Here is a 20,714-nt window from a genome sequence, read left to right as displayed (position 1 = left end):
GCAGTGTGATGCAGCAGCTCAAAAAGCCAATGCAATTCTGGGCTGCATCAATAGGAGTATAGCATCTAGATCAAGGGAAGTAATAGGACCACTGTATTCTGCTCTGGTCAGACCTCACCTGGAGTACTGTGTCCAGTTCTGGGCACCACAGTTCAAGAAGGATACTGACAAACTGGAACGTGTCCAGAAGAGGGCAACCAAAATGGTCAAAGGCCTGGAAACGATGCCTTATGAGGAACGGCTTAGGGAGCTGGGTATGTTTAGCCTGGAGAAGAGAAGGTTCAGGGGGGATATGATAGCCATGTTCAAATATATAAAAGGATGTCATATAGAGGAGGGAGAAAGGTTGTTTTCTGCTGCTCCAGAGAAGCGGACACGGAGCAATGGATTCAAGCTACAAGAAAGAAGATTCCACCTCAACATTAGGAAGAACTTCCTGACAGTAAGAGCTGTTCGGCAGTGGGATTTGCTGCCGAGGAGTGTGGTGGATTCTCCTTCTTTGGCGGTCTTTAAGCAGAGGCTTGACAGCCATCTGTCAGGAATGCTTTGATGGTGTTTCCTGCTCGGCAGGGGGTTGGACTGGATGGCCCTTGTGGTCTCTTCCAACTCTACGATTCTATGATTAGGAGGAACTTCCTGACAGTAAGAGCTGTTCGGCAGTGGGTTTTGCTGCCAAGGAGTGTGCTGGAGCATCCTTCTTTGGAGGTCTTTAAGCAGAGGCTTGACAGGCACATGTCAGGAAGGCTTTGATGGTGTTTCCTGCTCGGCAAGGGGTTGGACTGGATGGCCCTCGGGGTCTCTTCCAACTCTAGGATTCTATGATTCTAAGAATGAATTCAAGAGATCCTCATTAAAACGGCCCCCGCTGCATTGGAAAAAAGTCCAAGACAAGCCCAATAGTCTCTTGGCACTCAATCTTCCGAACAGAGAAAGAATTTCCTAAGCGCACCAAAAGGGGCTCATTCTGGCAGTGGCTGAATGACCTTTGCAAAGAACATCTCTGGGATTCCCAGGAAGAAGAAGAAGACGAAGACGAAGACGAAGACGAAGAAGAAGAAGAAGAAGAAGAAGAAGAAGAAGAAGAAGAAGAAGAAGAAGAATTGGAAAAGAAGAAGAAGAAGAAGAAGAAGAAGAAGAAGAAGAAGAAGAAGAAGAAGAAGAAGAAGAAGAAGAAGAAGAAGACGAAGAAGAAGACGAAGAAGAAGACGAAGAAGAAGGAGAAGGAGAAGGAGAAGGAGAAGAAGGAGAAGAAGGAGAAGAAGGAGAAGAAGAAGAATTGACTGCAGCTTCTCTGTGTACTGATTTGAAATAAAGAAGCAAGCCCTCCAAGATGCTGTTGGACTCTTGCGGCTCATATACTGTAGATTTGGAAGGGACTTCAAGGGTCATCTACTCCAGCCCCCCTGCAATGCAGAAATATGCTGAGACTTGTTACACGGCAGCATCTAGAGCAGCGGTGGCGAACCTATGACACGCGTGTCCGACGTGACACGCAGAGCCCTCACGGCTGGCACGCGCCCCATCGGCCCATTCGCGCTGTTGTTGTTGTTGTTGTTGTTGTTGTTGTTGTTGTTGTTGTTGTTGTTGTTGTCTCCCCCCCATTTGTTCTCCCGCTCGCTCCTCCTCACGCTACAGCTTGTCTCCGCTGTTAAAACCCAGATCCTTTTTTGTTGTTGTTGTTGTTGCTGCTGGTAGCCAGAGATTGTTTTTAACCCTTTCTGTGCTGTTTTTTCTCTGGGACTTTGGCAGGCGATGGTTGGGTGTAACGGCGTTCATTTTTTAACCCGTTCTGTGCTGGATTTTTTTTGCGCTTCGGCAGACTATGCCGGTGCTGCGTGTTAGTTCCATAGAAGGTATTATTCGTCATTTATTTCTGTTCTCTTCCCCCCCCCCAAAAAAAGCGCAGCAGCTTTGGGGCACCCCCCCAAAAAAACCCAAAGCAACTTTTGCACCCCCCCAAAAAAAACCTCCGAAACTTTGGTCAACAGCTCCCCCAAAAAGCTCAACAACTCTGGGTAAGGTAAAGGTAATGGGAAGTTTAAAGACACTTGCAGGACTGAAATAAATCCTACGAACTGACATTAAATGGGAAGTAAAAAGGAACTGCGAGATAAGAACTGAATAGAAAACCAAATGAGGGGAGGGAGGGAAGTCAAGCTCGGCGGAGCACTGTTTATGAGAGTTTGGGAGAGAATTGTTTAAAAAGATGGATGGATGTGCGTGATTGTTTTTGTAATGTTTGTTTAATGTTTTTAATGTGTTTTAATTGGAAAATTTAATAAATTGCTTTAAAAAAAAGGGTAAAGGGACCCCTGACCATTAGGTCCAGTCGTGACCGACTCTGGGGTTGCGCGCTCATCTCGCATTATTGGCCGAGGGAGCCGGCGTACAGCTTCCGGGTCATGTGGCCAGCGTGACAAAGCCGCTTCTGGCAAACCAGAGCAGCGCATGGAAACGCCGTTTACCTTCCCGCTGTGGCGTTTCCTATTTATCTACTTGCACTTTTGACGTGCTTTCGAACTGCTAGGTTGGCAGGAGCTGGGACCGAGCAACGGGAGCTCACCCCGTCGCCGGGATTCGAACCGCCGACCTTCTGATCAGCAAGCCCTAGGCTCAGTGGTTTAACCACAGCGCCGAAAAAACCTCCAAAACCTTGGTCAGCAGCTCCCCCCAAAAAGCTCAACAACTCTGGGCACTTTGGTTTTTGGTTTGGTTTGGTTAAATAATTAGTTTTGGGTTTATTAAATACAGTTATATACAGTGGTACCTCGGTTTATGAACACAATTGGTTCCGGAAGTCTGTTCATAAACTGAAGCGTTCATAAACTGAAGCGAACTTTCCCATTGAAAGTAATGGAAAGTGGATTAATCCATTCCAGATGGTCCGCAGAGTACTTAAACTGAAGCGTTCATAAACTGAAGCGAACTTTTCCATTGAAAGTAATGGAAAGTGGATTAATCCGTTCCAGACGGGTCCGCGGAGTACTTAAACTGAAGCGTTCATAAACTGAAGCATGGGTGCAATTGGTTCTGGAAGTCTGTTCATAAACTGAAGCGTTCATAAACTGAAGCGAACTTTTCCATTGAAAGTAATGGAAAGTGGATTAATCCGTTCCAGATGGGTCCGCAGCGTTCGTAAACCGAAAATTCATAAACCGAGGTGTTCATCAACCGAGGTTCCACTGTATTACAATTATACATTTTTGTTATTTAAACTATAAATATCATGAAATTGTGGGGGGTTTTTGTTGTTGAAGTGACACACCACCCGAGTTACATAGCTGCCAAGTTTTCCCTTTTCTCACGAGGAAGCCTATTCAGCATAAGGGAATAACCCTTAAAAAAAGTAAAATAAAAAAATTCCTTCAGTAGCACCTTAAAGACCAACTCAGTTTTTGTTTTGCTATGAGCTTTCGTGTGCATGCGCACTTCTTCAGAAAAAAAGGGATAACTTGGCAGCTATGCCGAGTTATGCTCAGTTTTGGGGCGGATCTTGACACACCAAGCTCAAAAGGTTGCCCATCACTGGTTTTCGATGGACCTTCGACCAGATCTTAGGAGATGTTGTTCTTCTTTGCACACGCACACCCATATCCTGAACATAGCTGCCAAGTTATCCCTTTTTTTAAGGGATTTTCCCTTATGCTGAATAGGCTTCCTCGAGAGAAAAGGGAAAACTTGGCAGCTATGCTCCTGAATGCGTCAGCTTTCCAAGAACTCCGTGGTCTTTACAAGTCGTGCATCTGGCAATCCGAAGCATGCATTGTTTTGCAATTTGCAAGCGTCCCGACTCTCAGATTTTCCACCTAAAGGAGGGTGATAAAAAACAACAACCCAACAGACTTCCCTCCAGGCTCTCAAGCCTCTGCTTAAAGACCTCCAAAGAAGGAGACTCCACCACACTCCTTGGCAGCAAATTCCACTGCCGAACAGCTCTTACTGTCAGGAAGTTCTTCCTAATCATAGAATCGTAGAGTTGGAAGAGACCCCGAGGGCCATCCAGTCCAACCCCCTGCCGAGCAGGAAACACCATCAAAGCATTCTTGACATATGGCTGTCAAGCCTCTGCTTAAAGACCTCCCAAGAAGGAGACTCCACCACACTCCTTGGCAGCAAATTCCACTGCCGAACAGCTCTTACTGTCAGGAAGTTCTTCCTAATCATAGAATCGTAGAGTTGGAAGAGACCCCGAGGGCCATCCAGTCCAACCCCCTGCCGAGCAGGAAACACCATCAAAGCATTCTTGACATATGCCTGTCAAGCCTCGGCTTAAAGACCTCCAGGTGAGGTCTTTTGGTGAGGTCCAGGTGAGGTTGAGAAGAGAAGGTGAAGGGGTGATATGATAGCCATGTTCAAAGATATAAAAGGATGTCATATGGAGGAGGGAGAAAGGTTGTTTTCTGCTGCTCCAGAGAAGCGGACACGGAGCAATGGATTCAAACTTCAAGAAAGAAGATTCCACCTCAACATCAGGAAGAACTTCCTGACAGTAAGAGCTGTTCGGCAGTGGGATTTGCTGCCAAGGAGTGTGGTGGAGTCTCGTTCTTTGGAGGTCTTTAAGCAGAGGCTTGACAGGCATATGTCAAGAATGCTTTGATGGTGTTTCCTTCTTGGCAGGGGGTTGGACTGGATGGCCCTTGGGATCTCTTCCAACTCTACGATTCTATGACAGGCATATGTCAAGAATGCTTTGATGGTGTTTCCTGCTTGGCAGGGGGTTGGACTGGATGGCCCTCGTGGTCTCTTCCAACTCTAGGATTCTATGATTCTAATAGTATAACCACCTAAACATTAGGAAGAACTTCCTGACAGTCAGAGCTGTTCGACAGTGGGATTTGCTGCCAAGGAGTGTGGTGGAGTCTCTTTCTTTAAGGAGGTCTTTAAGCAGAGGCTAGACATGGCTCTATATTTAGCCATGTTCTATGAAACTACAAAACCAGGTCCCTCCATGGTTTTGAGCTTGGTGATAAGAAGATGTTGTTCTCCTTTGCACACGCACCCCCCTCTCCTGAACATAGCTGCCAAGTTATCCCTTTTTTTTAAAGGGATTTTCCCTTATGCTGAATAGGCTTCCTCGCGAGAAAAGGGAAAACTTGGCAGCTATGCTCCTGAATGCCTCAGCTTTCCGAGAACTCCTCGGTCTTTACAAGTCGCGCATCTGGCAATCCGAAGCATGCATTGTTTCGGAATTTGCAAGCGTCCCGACTCTCAGATTTTCCACCTAAAGGAGGGTGATAAAAAAAACAACAACCCAACAGACTTCCCTCCAGGCTTTTTTGCGGGGGCCTTTCAAGGAAGCAGGGGATTTTGGGGGGTTGGGGTGTGTGTGTGTGTTCCTGGCTGAGGTTTGACCTACAGATGCGCACGGTTGCGCAATGGGCTGCTCCCTGCCGCTGAGCTCACGCTACACTGTTTATGGAAAGATTTTAGAATTTCTGTTTTGTTGGAAGCCGCCCAGAGTGGCTGGGGGAACCCGGCCAGATGGACGGGGTATAAATAATAAATTATTATTATTATTATTATTATTATTATTATTATTGGCCTTGCGAATCTTGTAGCCTTGCGAATCTTGTAGCGCTCCATAAGCTCCAGGGGAGCCTCGCTTAAAAAACGGGGGGGGGGGAGGCTGGAGTGTGGAACATCAGATGACTATCAGATGCGCAAGGGAACATGGGCTGGCTGTCGATCCGAATGTCCCCTTTTGGCTCGCAGTGGCCAGAGGTTATGGGAAAGAGATTTCTTTTCTTTTCTTTTTTTTAATTTTTTTTTATTAAAAAAAACAAACTTTATTTAGAATTGTTTAGACCAGGCATGTCAAACCTGCGGCCCTCCAGATGTTTTGGACTACAATTCCCATCTTCCCCAACCACTGGTCCTGCTAGCTAGGGATCATGGGAGTTGTAGGCCAAAACATCTGGAGGGCCGCAGGTTTGACATGCCTGGTTTAGACAATACACTCACAAGCATACTGAAAAAGGTAATGAACATACCCATCACTTAAAATATAAAAGATATAACGCTGAAAAAAGGGGGGAAAAAACTTTAAAAAGGGAAAAAGAAAACTAATAGAATCATAGAGTTGGAAGAGACCACCAGGGCCATCCAGTCCAACCCCCTGCCAAGCAGGAAACACCATCAAAGCATTCTTGACATATGCCTGTCGAGCCTCTGCTTAAAGACCTCCAAGGAAGGAGACTCCGCCACACTCCTTGGCAGCAAATCCCACTGCCGAACAGCTCTTACTGTCAGGAAGTTCTTCCTAATGTTTAGGTGGAAACATAGAATCATAGAGAATCATAGAGTCATAGAGTTGGAAGAGACCACCAGGGCCATCCAGTCCAACCCCCCTGCCGAGCAGGAAACACCATCAAAGCATTCTTGACATATGCCTGTCGAGCCTCTGCTTAAAGACCTCCAAAGAGGGAGACTCCGCCACACTCCTTGGCAGCAAGTTCCACTGTCGAACAGCTCTTACTGTCAGGAAGTTCTTCCTAATGTTGAGGTGGTTATACTATTAGAATCATAGAATCATAGAGTTGGAAGAGACCACGAGGGCCATCCAGTCCAACCCCCTGCCAAGCAGGAAACACCATCAAAGCATTCTTGACATATGCCTGTCAAGCCTCTGCTTAAAGACCTCCAAAGAAGGAGACTCTACTACACTCCTTGGTAGCAAATTCCACTGCTGAACAGCTCTTACTGTCAGGAAGTTCTTCCTAATGTTGAGGTGGAATCTTCGTTCTTGAAGTTTGAATCCATTGCTCCGTGTCCGCTTCTCTGGAGCAGCAGAAAACAACCTTTCTCCCTCCTCTATATGACATCCTTTTATATATTTGAACATGGCTATCATATCACCCCCTTAACCTTCTCTTCTCTTGTCGATCTGAATGTCCCCTTTTGGCTTGGAGTGGCCAGAGGTTATGGGAAAGAGATTTCTTTTATTTTATTTTATTTAAAAACAAACAAACTTTATTTAGAATTGTTTAGACAATACGCTCAACAAGCATACAGTGGAACCTCGGTTGACGAACACCTCGGTTTACAAATTTCGGTTTAGGAACGCCGCGGACCCATCTGGAACGGATTGATTCACTTTCCATTGCTTTCAATGGGAAGGTTCGCTTCAGTTTATGAACGCTTCAGTTTAAGTACTCCGGGCACCCGTCTGGAACGGATTAATCCACTTTCCATTACTTTCAATGGGAAGGTTCGCTTCAGTTTATGAACGCTTCCGTTTACGAACAGACTTCGGGAACCAATTACACCCATGTTTCAGTTTGTGAACACTTCAGTTTAAGTACTCCGCGGACCGTCTGGAACGGATTAATCCACTTTCCATTACTTTCAATGGGAAAGTTTGCTTCAGTTTATGAACGCTTACTCCGCGGACCGTCTGGAACGGATTAATCCACTTTCCATTACTTTCAATGGGAAAGTTCGCTTCCGTTTATGAACGCTTCAGTTTATGAACAGACTTCCGGAACCAATTGTGTTCATAAACCGAGGTACCACTGTATTATTATTATTATTATTATTAAAAAAACTTTATTTAGAATTGTTTAGACAATACACTCACAAGCATACTGAAAAAGGTAATGAACATACCCATCACTTAAAATATAAAAGATATAACGCTGAAAAAAGGAAAAAAAACTTTAAAAAGGGAAAAAGAAAACTAATAGAATCATAGAATCATAGAGTTGGAAGAGACCACAAGGGTCATCCAGTCCAACCCCCTGCCGAGCAGGAAACACCATCAAAGCATTCTTGACATATGCCTGTCAAGCCTCTGCTTAAAGACCTCCAAAGAAGGAGACTCTACCACACTCCTTGGCAGCAAATCCCACTGCCAAACAGCTCTTACTGTCAGGAAGTTCTTCCTAATGTTGAGGTGGAATCTTCTTTCTTGAAGTTTGAATCCATTGCTCCGTGTCCGCTTCTCTGGAGCAGCAGAAAACAACCTTTCTCCCTCCTCCATATGACATCCTTTTATATATTTGAACATGGCTATCATATCACCCCCTTAACCTTCTCTTCTCTTGTCGATCCGAATGTCCCCTTTTGGCTCGGAGTGGCCAGAGGTTATGGGAAAGAGATTTATTTTATTTTATTTTATTTAAAAACAAACAAACTTTATTTAGAATTGTCTAGACAATACGCTCAACAAGCATACAGTGGAACCTCGGTTGACGAACACCTCGGTTTACGAATTTTCGGTTTAGGAACGCCGCGGACCCATCTGGAACGGATTGATTCACTTTCCATTGCTTTCAATGGGAAGGTTCGCTTCCGTTTAGGAACGCTTCCGTTTACGAACAGACTTCGGGAACCAATTACACCCATGTTTCAGTTTGTGAACACTTCAGTTTAAGTACTCCGCGGACCCGTCTGGAATGGATTAATCCACTTTCCATTACTTTCAATGGGAAAGTTTGCTTCAGTTTATGAACGCTTACTCCGCGGACCGTCTGGAACGGATTAATTCACTTTCCATTGCTTTCAATGGGAAGGCTCGCTTCAGTTTATGAACGCTTCAGTTTATGAACAGACTTCCGGAACCAATTGTGTTCATAAACCGAGGTACCACTGTATTATTATTATTATTATTATTAAAAAAACTTTATTTAGAATTGTTTAGACAAGACACTCACAAGCATACTGAATAAGGTAATGAACATACCCATCACTTAAAATATAAAAGATATAATGCTGGAAAAAAGGGGAAAAAAACTTTAAAAAGGGAAAAAGAAAACTAATAGAATCATAGAGTTGGAAGAGACCACCAGGGCCATCCAGTCCAACCCCCTGCCAAGCAGGAAACACCATCAAAGCATTCTTGACATATGCCTGTCAAACATCTGCTTAAAGACCTCCAAAGAAGGTCTCCACCACACTCCTTGGCAGCCAATCCCACTGCCAAACAGCTCTTACTGTCAGGAAGTTCTTCCTAATGTTGAGGTGGAATCTTCTTTCTTGAAGTTGGAATCCATTGCTCCTTGTCCGCTTCTCTGGAGCAGCAGAAAACAACCTTTCTCCCTCCTCCATATGACATCCTTTCATATATTTGAACATGGCTATCATATCACCCCCTTAACCTTCTCTTCTCTTGTCGATCCGAATGTCCCCTTTTGGCTCGGAGTGGCCAGAGGTTATGGGAAAGAGATTTCTTTTCTTTTCTTTTCTTAATTTTTTTTTTAAAAAAACAAACTTTATTTAGAATTGTTTAGACAATACACTCACAAGCATACTGAAAAAGGTAATGAACATACACATCACTTAAAAGATATAACGCTGAAAAAAAGGGGAAAAAACTAGAAAAAAGGAAAAAAGAAAACTAATGATCAAAGACAATAACGTAAACAAAACGATGTTTGTAATATATCCAAATCATATTTATAACAAAACTAACATGAAAATCTTAATCATCAGACAGAAAGGAAAAAAAAACTTATAATGAAGACAAATAAAAATAAAAAAATTCCTTCAGTAGCACCTTAAAGACCAACTGGTCTTTAAGGTGCTACTGAAGGAATTTTTTTATTTTACTTTGACCCAGACCAACACGGCTACCTACCTGTAGACAAATAAAAATGAGCAATTCAAATCTTCCTTCAAATAGCCATCCATGCTTAACCCACTGTATTCTGCTCTGGTCAGACCTCACCTGGAGTACTGTGTCCAGTTCTGGGCACCACAGTTCAAGAAGGAGACTGACAAGCCGGAACGTGTCCAGAAGAGGGCAACCAAAATGGTCAAAGGCCTGGAAACGATGCCTTATGAGGAACGGCTTAGGGAGCTGGGTATGTTTAGCCTGGAGAAGAGAAGGTTAAGGGGTGATATGATAGCCATGTTCAAATATATGAAAGGATGTCATATGGAGGAGGGAGAAAGGTTGTTTTCTGCTGCTCCAGAGAAGCGGACACGGAGCAATGGATTCAAACTAAAAGAAAGAAGATTCCACCTCAACATTAGGAAGAACTTCCTGACAGTAAGAGCTGTTCGGCAGTGGGATTTGCTGCCAAGGAGTGTGGTGGAGTCTCCTTCTTTGGAGGTCTTTAAGCAGAGGCTTGACAGGCATATGTCAAGAATGCTTTGACGGTGTTTCCTGCTTGGCAGGGGGTTGGACTGGATGGCCCTTGGGGTCTCTTCCAACTCTATGATTCTATGATTCTATGAATTTAATTTAGGGAGGCCATAGTTAAAGGCTTGCCAAATGCACACCCAGAAAGGAAGCAGTACTGAATGTGGATCCCCCTGGGGCTGGATCCTATTGTGTTTCACTGAGCAAGGGGAGTAGCCTCTGAGCACACGCAAAGTGCCACTGTCCCTCTTCTGAATATCTGCAGGCGGCTCTCCTATACCTTGGTTGAAGCAACAGGACTCCTGTTGCTTTGAAGATTCCACCTCAACATTAGGAAGAACTTCCTGACAGTAAGAGCTGTTCTACAGTGGGATTTGCTACCAAGGAGCGTGGTGGAGTCTCCTTCTTTGGAGGTCTTTAAGCAGAGGCTTGACAGGCATCTGTCAAGAATGCTTTGACGGTGTTTCCTGCTTGGCAGGGGGTTGGACTGGATGGCCCTTGTGGTCTCTTCCAACTCTATGACTCTATGATTCTCTATGATTCTATGATTCCACCTCAACATTAGGAAGAACTTCCTGACAGTAAGAGCTGTTCTACAGTGGGATTTGCTACCAAGGAGCATGGTGGAGTCTCCTTCTTTGGAGGTCTTTAAGCAGAGGCTTGACAGCCATATGTCAAGAATGCTTTGATGGTGTTTCCTGCTTGGCAGGGGGCTGGACTGGATGCCCCTTGTGGTCTCTTCCAACTCTATGATTCTATGATTCTAGTACTTCCCTTGATTTGGACGCTTCTATTGATGCAGCCTAGAATTGCATTGGCCTTTTTTTCCCTTTTCTTTTTTTGGTTACCTTGAGTTGCCAACAGCCTTCTGCTGCCTGTGCCTTACAAAGTTCAGCTGCTACGACTGCAGCAAAATTGACCCAGTGGGTCTCTTTCTACATTCCCATATGCCCCACAGGACATATGTTGAGATGCTCCCGGTTGCGCCCTAGCGTGCCCCTACAGGGAGGTGCCTCTCTTTTTTGAAGTGCTCTGTTCCTTTGATGGTAGCTTTCTAAATAAATAATGGTTTATCTTTCTGTGTAAGTCTTAAGCTGCCAATAATGCAATTGTGGCAAAATCCCGAAGGCCGTTCTTCTACCGGTAAGTGGGGAGGGCAAGTTGAAGCAAATGCATTTCAAAAAAAAAAAAGCCAATGCAATTCTGGGCTGCATCAATAGGAGTATAGCATCTAGATCTGGGGAAGTAATAGTACCACTGTATTCCTCTTTAAGCGGAGGCTTGACAGGCATCTGTCAGGAATGCTTGGATGGTGTTTCCTGCTTGGCAGGGGGTTGGACTGGATGGCCCTTGTGGTCTCTTCCAACTCTATGACTCTATGATTCTATGATTCCACCTAAACCTTAGGACGAACTTCCTGACAGTAAGAGCTGTTCGACAGTGGAATCTGCTGCCAAGGAGTGTGGTGGAGTCTCCTTCTCCCTAGCGTGCCCCTACAGGGAGGTGCCTCTCTTTTTTGAAGTCTCCTTCTTTGGAGGTCTTTAAGCAGAGGCTTGACAGGCATATGTCAAGAATGCTTTGATGGTGTTTCCTGCTTGGCAGGGGGTTGGACTGGATGGCCCTTGTGGTCTCTTCCAACTCTATGATTCTATGATTCTATTAGTTTTCTTTTTCCCTTTTTAAAGTTTTTTTCCCCTTTTTTCAGCGTTATATCTTTTATATTTTAAGTGATGGGTATGTTCATTACCTTGGGGTCTCTTCCAACTCTAGGATTCTATGATTCTAATAGTATAACCACCTAAACATTAGGAAGAACTTCCTGACAGTAAGAGCTGTTCGGCAGTGGAATTTGCTGCCAAGGAGTGTGGTGGAGTCTCCTTCCTTGGAGGTCTTTAAGCAGAGGCTTGACAGGCATCTGTCAAGAATGCTTTGATGGTGTTTCCTGCTTGGCAGGGGGTTGGACTGGATGGCCCTTGGGGTCTCTTCCAACTCTATGATTCTATGAGTCTATGAATTTAATTTAGGGAGGCCATAGTGAAAGGCTTGCCAAATGCACACCCAGAAAGGAAGCAGGACTGAATGTGGATCCCCCTGGGGCTGGATCCTATTGTGTTTCACTGAGCAAGGGGAGTAGCCTCTGAGCACACACAAAGTGCCACTGTCCCTCTTCTGAATATCTGCAGGCGGCTCTCCTATACCTTGGTTTAAGCAACAGGACTCCTGTTGCTTTGAAGATTCCACCTCAACATTAGGAAGAACTTCCTGACAGTCAGAGCTGTTCGGCAGTGGGATTTGCTGCCAAGGAGTGTGGTGGAGTCTCCTTCTTTGGAGGTCTTTAAGCAGAGGCTTGACAGGCATTTGTCAAGAATGCTTTGATGGTGTTTCCTGCTTGGCAGGGGGTTGGACTGGATGGCCCTTGGGGTCTCTTCCAACTCTAGGATTCTATGATTCTACGAAAGTACAAGAAAGAAGATTCCACCTCAACATTAGGAAGAACTTCCTGACAGTAAGAGCTGTTCGGCAGTGGGATTTGCTACCAAGGAGTGCGGTGGAGTCTCCTTCTTTGGAGGTCTTTAAGCAGAGGCTTGACAGCCATATGTCAGGAATGCTTTGATGGTGTTTCCTGCTTGGCAGGGGGTTGGACTGGATGGCCCTTGGGGTCTCTTCCAGCTCTACGATTCTATGATTCATTATGTATTCTTCTAATCAGGGAGAATAATTTGATGCAAATGCACTTGGTGATAGAATCGTAGAGTCGGAAGGGAGCCATAAGGGTCATCTAGTCCCACCCCGCTTCTTTCTCCTCGGCATTTTGGCAGGCGCCGCCGGATTTTGCCCTCTGGGAATGGATCTGAGATTGCCTAGCAAACGGAATCTCTCCTACATTTCCTTATCCATATATTAATGGGAATGCAGTACTAAAGCTATGTTTTAAAGCTATGTTTTATTATCATATTTTTGTATTGCATTAGATAGTCATAAGGTTGTTTTGTATTTCATGAGATTCTGTTTCTTCAGCTTGTAAACCGCTTTGAGTATTGTATGATAGAAAGGCGGTATACAAATTAAAAGTGATGATGATGATGATAAAGAATAATATCTAAATAAATCAGAGGTAGAGTTAAGTGGAAGTCTCTAACGGAAGGAATATAGGTATGGGATTGGGATTCTGGAATTACCAACAAGATGTTGGTATTGGTTAGTTTTATTTATGAATGATGAGATGAATGAAAGCCTTTCCCTTTCTTTTCTGTTTTTTCTTCTTCTTCTTTTTCTCCTTTCCCCCCCTCTTCTTTTCCTTTCCCCCTTTTTCTTTTTCCCCTTCCCCCCCCTTCTTTTCTTCTTCTTCTTATCCTTTCTTCTCTTCTATTCCCCCAGCCTTTTTTTGTTTTTCTCTTCCCCTCCTCTCTTTTATAAATAGCTTGGAGAATTCTTATAGTTTTGTTTATTGTTATTTATGATTTCAGAGGGTTATTTTTATGATTGGATTATTATTTCACCATTATCTTCTGTATACGATTTCGTAATACTATAAGTTTCCTATTTATGTTTGTATGGCATGCGTGTTTTTTTGATTATGTGTTGAATGTATTTTAATTCAAATACAGTCGTACCTCGGGTTACGACCACCTCGGTTTGCGAACAATTCGGGTTACGAACTGCGCAAACCCGGAAGTGTTTTCTTCTGCGTGTGCGTGCGCAGAAGCACGAAAATCGCAAAAATAGCGCTTTGCGCATGCGCAAAATGGCGCTTCGGGTCGCGTTCGGGTTACGAACTGCGATTCGGAACGGATCGTGTTCGTAACCCGAGGTATTACTGTATAAATAAAGGTTTTTTTTTTAATTAAAAAAACATATCCATTTCTGTATGTAGTTTTTCCTAATACAATGCATTTTTGTTTTGTATATTGCAATACGGATTATTTCATGCACACTTTTTTCAGTTTGGCCTTTTCGATTGGCCAAAAGGCTGCAAGATTCAGGGAAGCAGAGATTCTGATGCACAGTTTCGCTTCCCTTCTTGCTCCGGGAAATGTGAATTGGGTAGGTTTGCATTTACATGAGGACCAAATTCCTCCTGCGTCTCTCGCTGGCGATGGGTGTTCCCCTTCTGAAGCCTCGTGTGTTTCAGTTCCCTGTTCTACATGGGCATTTGGCCTTGGCGAGCGGGAGGGAGAAGAAGCGGCCTATTTATAGAATGGCTGTTCAGTCCATAGATGGTCAAAAGGACAGGAATCGTTGAGAGCCCAGGCATTCTCCTGCCATGGCCTGTTATAGAATCCTAGAGTTGGAAGAGACCCCAAGGGCCATCCAGTCCAACCCCCTGCCAAGCAGGAAACACCATCCAAGCATTCTTGACATATGCCTGTCAAGGCTCTGCTTAAAGACCTCCAAAGAAGGAGACTCCACCACACTCCTTGGCAGCAAATCCCACTGCCGAACAGCTCTTACTGTCAGGAAGTTCTTCCTAGTGTTGAGGTGGAATCTTCTTTCTTGAAGTTTGAGGGAGAGGCAGAAGAAGGTTCTGCGTCTATAGAAGTCCCAAGGTCATAGAATCCTAGAGTTGGAAGAGACCACAAGGGCCATCCAGTCCAACCCCCTGCCAAGCAGGAAACACCATCAAAGCATTCTTGACATATGCCTGTCAAGCCTCTGCTTAAAGACCTCCAAAGAAGGAGACTCCACCACACTCCTTGGCAGCAAATCCCACTGCCGAACAGCTCTGACTGTCAGGAAGTTCTTCCTAATCATAGAGTTGGAAGAGACCACAAGGGCCATCCAGTCCAACCCCCTGCCTAGCAGGAAACACCATCAAAGCATTCTTGACATATGCCTGTCAAGCCTCTGCTTCAAGACCTCCAAAGAAGGAGACTCCACCACACTCCTTGTTAGCAAATCCCACTGAAAATTAGGGGGGGCGAGGGGTGGGGCCGGGGGCAGGGGCGGGGCCACAGTGGGGCAAGGAAAGCTCCCTTTCTCCCTTGCCAGCTTTCCCTCCACCCGCCCCGGCGATCACTCCTTGGCAGCAAATTCCACTGCAGAACAGCTCTTACTGTCAGGAAGTTCTTCCTAATGTTGAGGTGGAATCTTCTTTCTTGTAGTTTCATAGAATCATAGAATCCTAGAGTTGGAAGAGACCACAAGGGCCATCCAGTCCAACCCCCTGCCAAGCAGGAAACACCATCAAAGCATTCCTGACAGATGGCTGTCAAGCCTCCGCTTAAAGAGGAATACAGTGGTCCAATTACTTCCCCAGATCTAGATGCTATACTCCTATTGATGCAGCCCAGAATTGCATTGGCTTTTTTTTGAAATGCATTTGCTTCAACTCGCCCTCCCCATTTAGAAGAACGGCCTTCAGGATTTTGCCACAATTGCATTGTTGGCAGCTTAAGACTTACACAGAAAGATCAACCATTATTTATTTAGAAAGCTACCATCAAAGGAACAGAGCACTTCAAAAAAGAGAGGCACCTCCCTGTAGGGGCACGCTAGGGCGCAACCGGGAGCATCTCAACATATGTCCTGTGGGGCATATGGGAATTTAAAAAGAGACCCACTGGGTCAATTTTGCTGCAGTCGTAGCAGCTGAACTTTGTAAGGCACAGGCAGCAGAAGGCTGTTGGCAACTCAAGGTAACCAAAAAAAGAAAAGAGAAAAAAAGGCCAATGCAATTCTAGGCTGCATCAATAGAATCGTCCAAATCAAGGGAAGTACTAGAATCATAGAATCATAGAGTTGGAAGAGACCCCAAGGGTCATCCAGTCCAACCCCCTGCCAAGCAGGAAACACCCTCAAAGCATTCTGGACATATGCCTGTCAAGCCTCTGCTTCAAGACCTCCAAAGAAGGAGACTCCACCACACTCCTTGGCAGCAAATCCCACTGCCGGACAGCTCTTACTGTCAGGAAGTTCTTCCTAATGTTGAGGTGGAATCTTCTATCTTGTAGTTTGAATCCATTGCTCCGTGTCTGCTTCTCTGGAGCAGCAGAAAACAACCTTTCTCCCTCCTCCATATGACATCCTTTCATATATTTGAACATGGCTATCATATCACCCCTTAACCTTCTCTTCTCCAGGCTAAACATACCCAGCTCCCTAAGCCGTTCCTCATAAGGCATCGTTTCCAGGCCTTGGACCATTTGGGTTGCCCTCTTCTGGACACGTTCCAGCTGGTCAGTATCCTTCTTGAACTGTGGTGCCCAGAACTGGACACAGTACTCCAGGGGAGGTCTGACCAGAGACGGAGCTGTGGGTCTCTCTGCTCAAGGTGAAAGCTGAATCTTTCCTGACACTTTCTGGCAAAGAGCAGAAGTGAGTAGCCTTGTAATCCCTGTACGGAAATCCTGAACCACAGTTAAGTCTGGGCAAAGCTCAGTTTGCATTTGAAAAGAGAGGGGTGTGGCAGCTCCACTCCCCATACCATAGAATCCTAGAGTTGGAAGAGACCCCAAGGGCCATCCAGTCCAACCCCCTGCCAGGCAGGAAACACCATCAAAGCATTCTTGACATATGCCTGCCAAGCCTCTGCTTAAAGACTTCCAAAGAAGGAGACTCCACCACACTCCTTGGCAGCAAATCCCACTGCCGAACAGCTCTGACTGTCAGGAAGTTCTTCCTAAGGTTGAGGTGGAATCTTCAAAGCAACAGGAGTCCTGTTGCTTAAACCAAGGTATATGAGAGCTGCCTGCAGGTATTCAGAAGAGGGACAGTGGCACTAGATGACCCTTGGGGGCCCCTTCCAACCCTGTGGTTCTATTAAAACTATGCATGCAGCCCCAAGAGCGATGGTAGGATTAAAAATAATAATGAATAAATAAAAAATATGATTTATTTAATTAAATTTGAATTAATCAATTTAATTTCAAATATATGAAAGGATGTCATATGGAGGAGGGAGAAAGATTGTTTTCTGCTGCTCCAGAGAAGCGGACACGGAGCAATGGATGCAAACTTCAAGAAAGAAGATTCCACCTCAACATTAGGAAGAACTTCCTGACAGTAAGAGCTGTTCGGCAGTGGGATTTGTTGCCAAGGAGTGTGGTGGAGTCTCTTTCTTTAAGGAGGTCTTTAAGCAGAGGCTTGACAGGCATATGTCAAGAATGCTTTGACGGTGTTTCCTGCTCGGCAGGGGGTTGGACTGGATGGCCCTCGGGGTCTCTTCCAACTCTACGATTCTATGATTCTACCTTTTGAGTTTCAGGGCTTGGCCCTGTGTAATCCTTCCGAAGCTAACATCACCCCCCCCCTTCTCTCTTTGCGCCCAGTATGGAATTGTCCTGGATGCAGGATCTTCCCACACCGCCATGTTCGTGTACAAGTGGCCGGCGGACAAGGAAAACGACACCGGGATCGTCAGTCAACACAGCGCGTGCGACGTGGATGGTAAGCGTGGCTTGCGGGCAGTTAGGCACCCCCCCCAGCCTGCAGGGGGCGCTCTACCCTTCCCGCAGCTCCCATCATGCTGTTAACAGAAATGGGAATGAATGGTAGAATTGGGGAGTGAGGGTTCCCTTTAGAAATCCTTTTGAAATTAGAGGGTTCTGTTTGCAATCGGAGGCAACGACACCCAGATGCATAGCTGCCAAGTTATCCCTTTTTTAAAGGGATTTTCCCTTATGCTGAATAGGCTTCCTCGCGAGAAAAGGGAAAACTTGGCAGCTATGCCCAGATGTCGCTTTTTGTTGGCAAGTTAAGGTACCACCGCTCCTAGGCTTTGCAAGCTACAAGCAGATTACCTTAAATCTTTTTTTTCTTTTCTTTTTTCTTTTTTCAGAGATACATTTCTATTCATTTTTTCACAATCATATTAGCAAACATTCGTATTACAAATAATTCAACCTATATGACTTCCTTCCAACCCATAAGTGGTAAATTCTGTCACCATCTATAGATGAGTGGCAATCGAAGGTTCTTGAATTCATGGAATTAGCCAAATAAACACATAGAGTACGTGATTCGGACGATGCGAAGTTCCAAGCGGAATGGAGTAAATTTATAGAGTATGCTGAAGGAAATTATATGGGTATGAGAGCGTTAGGGGTAGTAAATAAATCCTACGAATTGACCCTAAAGATTAGATACAAAGGAACTGCGAGATAAGAACTGATTAGAAAACCTTTTGAGGGGAGGGAGGGAAGTCAAGCTCGGCGGAGCATGTTTTTTGGGATGTTTGTATTTTTGAATGTTTGTTTATGTGTTTGTTTGTCTTGTATAATGTTTTAAATGTGTTTATTTTGGAAAATTTAATAAATAATTATTAAAAAAAAAGAGAGAGCGTTAGGGGTAGTAACATAACGTCTACAGTGTGTTGAGTCTGTTGTAAGCAGATTACCTTAAATATTAGCTGGTCAGCTGGTGGTTAGGCTTACGAAAGATCTTCCTTTAACTCGGACCCCCCCCCCGTATCCTTTCTGCACTAAGGAAACCTATTTTCTCAAAGCAGAATTAAGTCTCTCTTTAATTAGGCAATTAAAATGGAAGCAATAATAATAATAATAATAATAATAATAATAATAATAATAATAAATTATACCCCGCCCATCTGGCCGGGTCTCCCCAGCCACTCTGGGCGGCTTCCAACAGAAAAATACAACACAATAATCTGTTCAACATTAAAAGCCTCCCTGAACTTCAGGGCTGCCTTCAGATGTCATCTAAAAGTCTGGTAGTTGTTTTCCTCTTGGACATCTGTTGGGAGGGCGCCACCACCGAGAAGGCCCTCCGCCCGGTTCCCCGCAACCTGGCTTCTCGCGACGAGGGAACCGCCAGAAGGCCCTCGGCGCTGGACCTCAGTGTCCGGGCAGAACGATGGGGGTGGAGACGCTCCTTCCGTACTTCCTGACAGTAAGAGCTGTTCGGCAGTGGGATTTGCTGCCAAGGAGTGTGGTGGAGTCTCCTTCTTTGGAGGTCTTTAACGATGGGGGTGGAGACGCTCCTTCAGGTATACCGGACTGAGGCCGTTTAGGGCTTTCAAGGTCGGCACCAACACTTTGAATTGTGCTCGGAAACGTCCCGGGAGCCAATGTAGGTCTTTCAAGACCGGTGTTATGTGGTCTCGGCGGCCGCATTCTGGATTAGTTGTAGTTTCCGGGTCACCTTCAAAGGTAGCCCCACGTGGAACGCATTGCAGTAGTCCAAGCGAGAGATAACTAGAGCATGCACCACTCTGGCGAGACAGTCTGCAGGCAGGTAGGGTCTCATCCTGCGTACCAGATGGAGCTGCCCTGGACACAGAATTGACCTGCGCCTCCATGGACAGCTGCGAGTCCAGAATGACTCCCAGGCTGCGCACCTGGTCCTTCAGGGGCACAGTTACCCCATTCAGAACCAGGGAGTCCTCCACACCCGCCCGCCTCCTGTCCCCCACGAACAGCACTTCTGTCTTGTCAGGATTCAACCTCAATCTGCTAGCCGCCATCCATCCTCCAACCGCCTCCAAACACTCACACAGGACCTTCACCGCCTTCACTGGTTCTGATTTGAAAGAGAGGTAGAGCTGGGTATCATAGAATCATAGAATCATAGAATAATAGAATCCTAGAGTTGGAAGAGACCCCAAGGGCCATCCAGTCCAACCCCCTGCCAAGCAGGAAACACCATCAAAGCATTCTTGACATATGCCTGTCAAGCCTCTGCTTCAAGACCTCCAAAGAAGGAGACTCCGCCGCACTCCTTGGCAGCAAATCCCACTGCCGAACAGCTCTTACTGTCAGGAAGTTCTTCCTAATGTTGAGGTGGAATCTTCTTTCTTGTAGTTTCATAGAATCATAGAATCCTAGAGTTGGAAGAGACCACAAGGGCCATCCAGTCCAACCCCCTGCCAAGCAGGAAACACCATCAAAGCATTCTTGACATATGCCTGTCAGGCCTCTGCTTAAAGACCTCCAAAGAAGGAGACTCCACCGCACTCCTTGGCAGCAAATCCCACTGCCGAACAGCTCTTACTGTCAGGAAGTTCTTCCTAATGTTGAGGTGGAATCTTCAAAGCAACAGGAGTCCTGTTGCTTAAACCAAGGTATATGAGAGCTGCCTGCAGGTATTCAGAAAAGAGGGACAGTGGCACTTTGCGTGTGCTCAGAGGCTACTCCCCTTGCTCAGTGAAACACAATAGGATCCAGCCTCAGAGGATCCACATTCAGTCCTGCTTCCTTTCTGGGTGTGCATTTGGCAAGCCTTTAACTATGGCCTCCCTAAATTAAATTCATAGAATCATGGAATCCTAGAGTTGGAAGAGACCCCAAGGGCCATCCAGTCCAACCCCCTGCCAAGCAGGAAACACCATCCAAGCATTCTTGACAGATGCCTGTCAGGCCTCTGCTTAAAAGACCTCCAAAGAAGGAGACTCCGCCGCACTCCTTGGCAGCAAATCCCACTGCCGAACAGCTCTTACTGTCAGGAAGTTCTTCCTAATGTTGAGGTGGAATCTTCTTTCTTGTAGTTTCATAGAATCATAGAATCCTAGAGTTGGAAGAGACCCCAAGGGCCATCCAGTCCAACCCCCTGCCAAGCAGGAAACACCATCAAAGCATTCTTGACATATGCCTGTCAGGCCTCTGCTTAAAGACCTCCAAAGAAGAAGGAGACTCCGCCGCACTCCTTGGCAGCAAATCCCACTGCCGAACAGCTCTTA

The 20,714-nt window shown here is 45.4% G+C and overlaps 1 protein-coding gene across 1 annotated transcript in view; it reads left to right on the top strand.

Annotated features, from left to right (window-relative positions):
• Positions 1–20,714, top strand: part of ENTPD2 (ectonucleoside triphosphate diphosphohydrolase 2) — a 67,727-nt gene that overhangs the window by 11,276 nt on the left and 35,737 nt on the right. Inside the window, exon 2 of the mRNA XM_060270609.1 lies at positions 17,350–17,467. Coding sequence (XP_060126592.1) covers positions 17,350–17,467 — 118 coding nt within the window. The remainder of the gene's footprint in view (positions 1–17,349; positions 17,468–20,714) is intronic.

Source organism: Zootoca vivipara, chromosome Z, assembly GCF_963506605.1.
Source record: "Zootoca vivipara chromosome Z, rZooViv1.1, whole genome shotgun sequence".
Lineage (NCBI taxonomy): Eukaryota > Metazoa > Chordata > Lepidosauria > Squamata > Lacertidae > Zootoca > Zootoca vivipara.
Note: the sequence above shows the minus strand (reverse complement) of the source record. Positions and strands in the feature narration are given on the sequence as shown.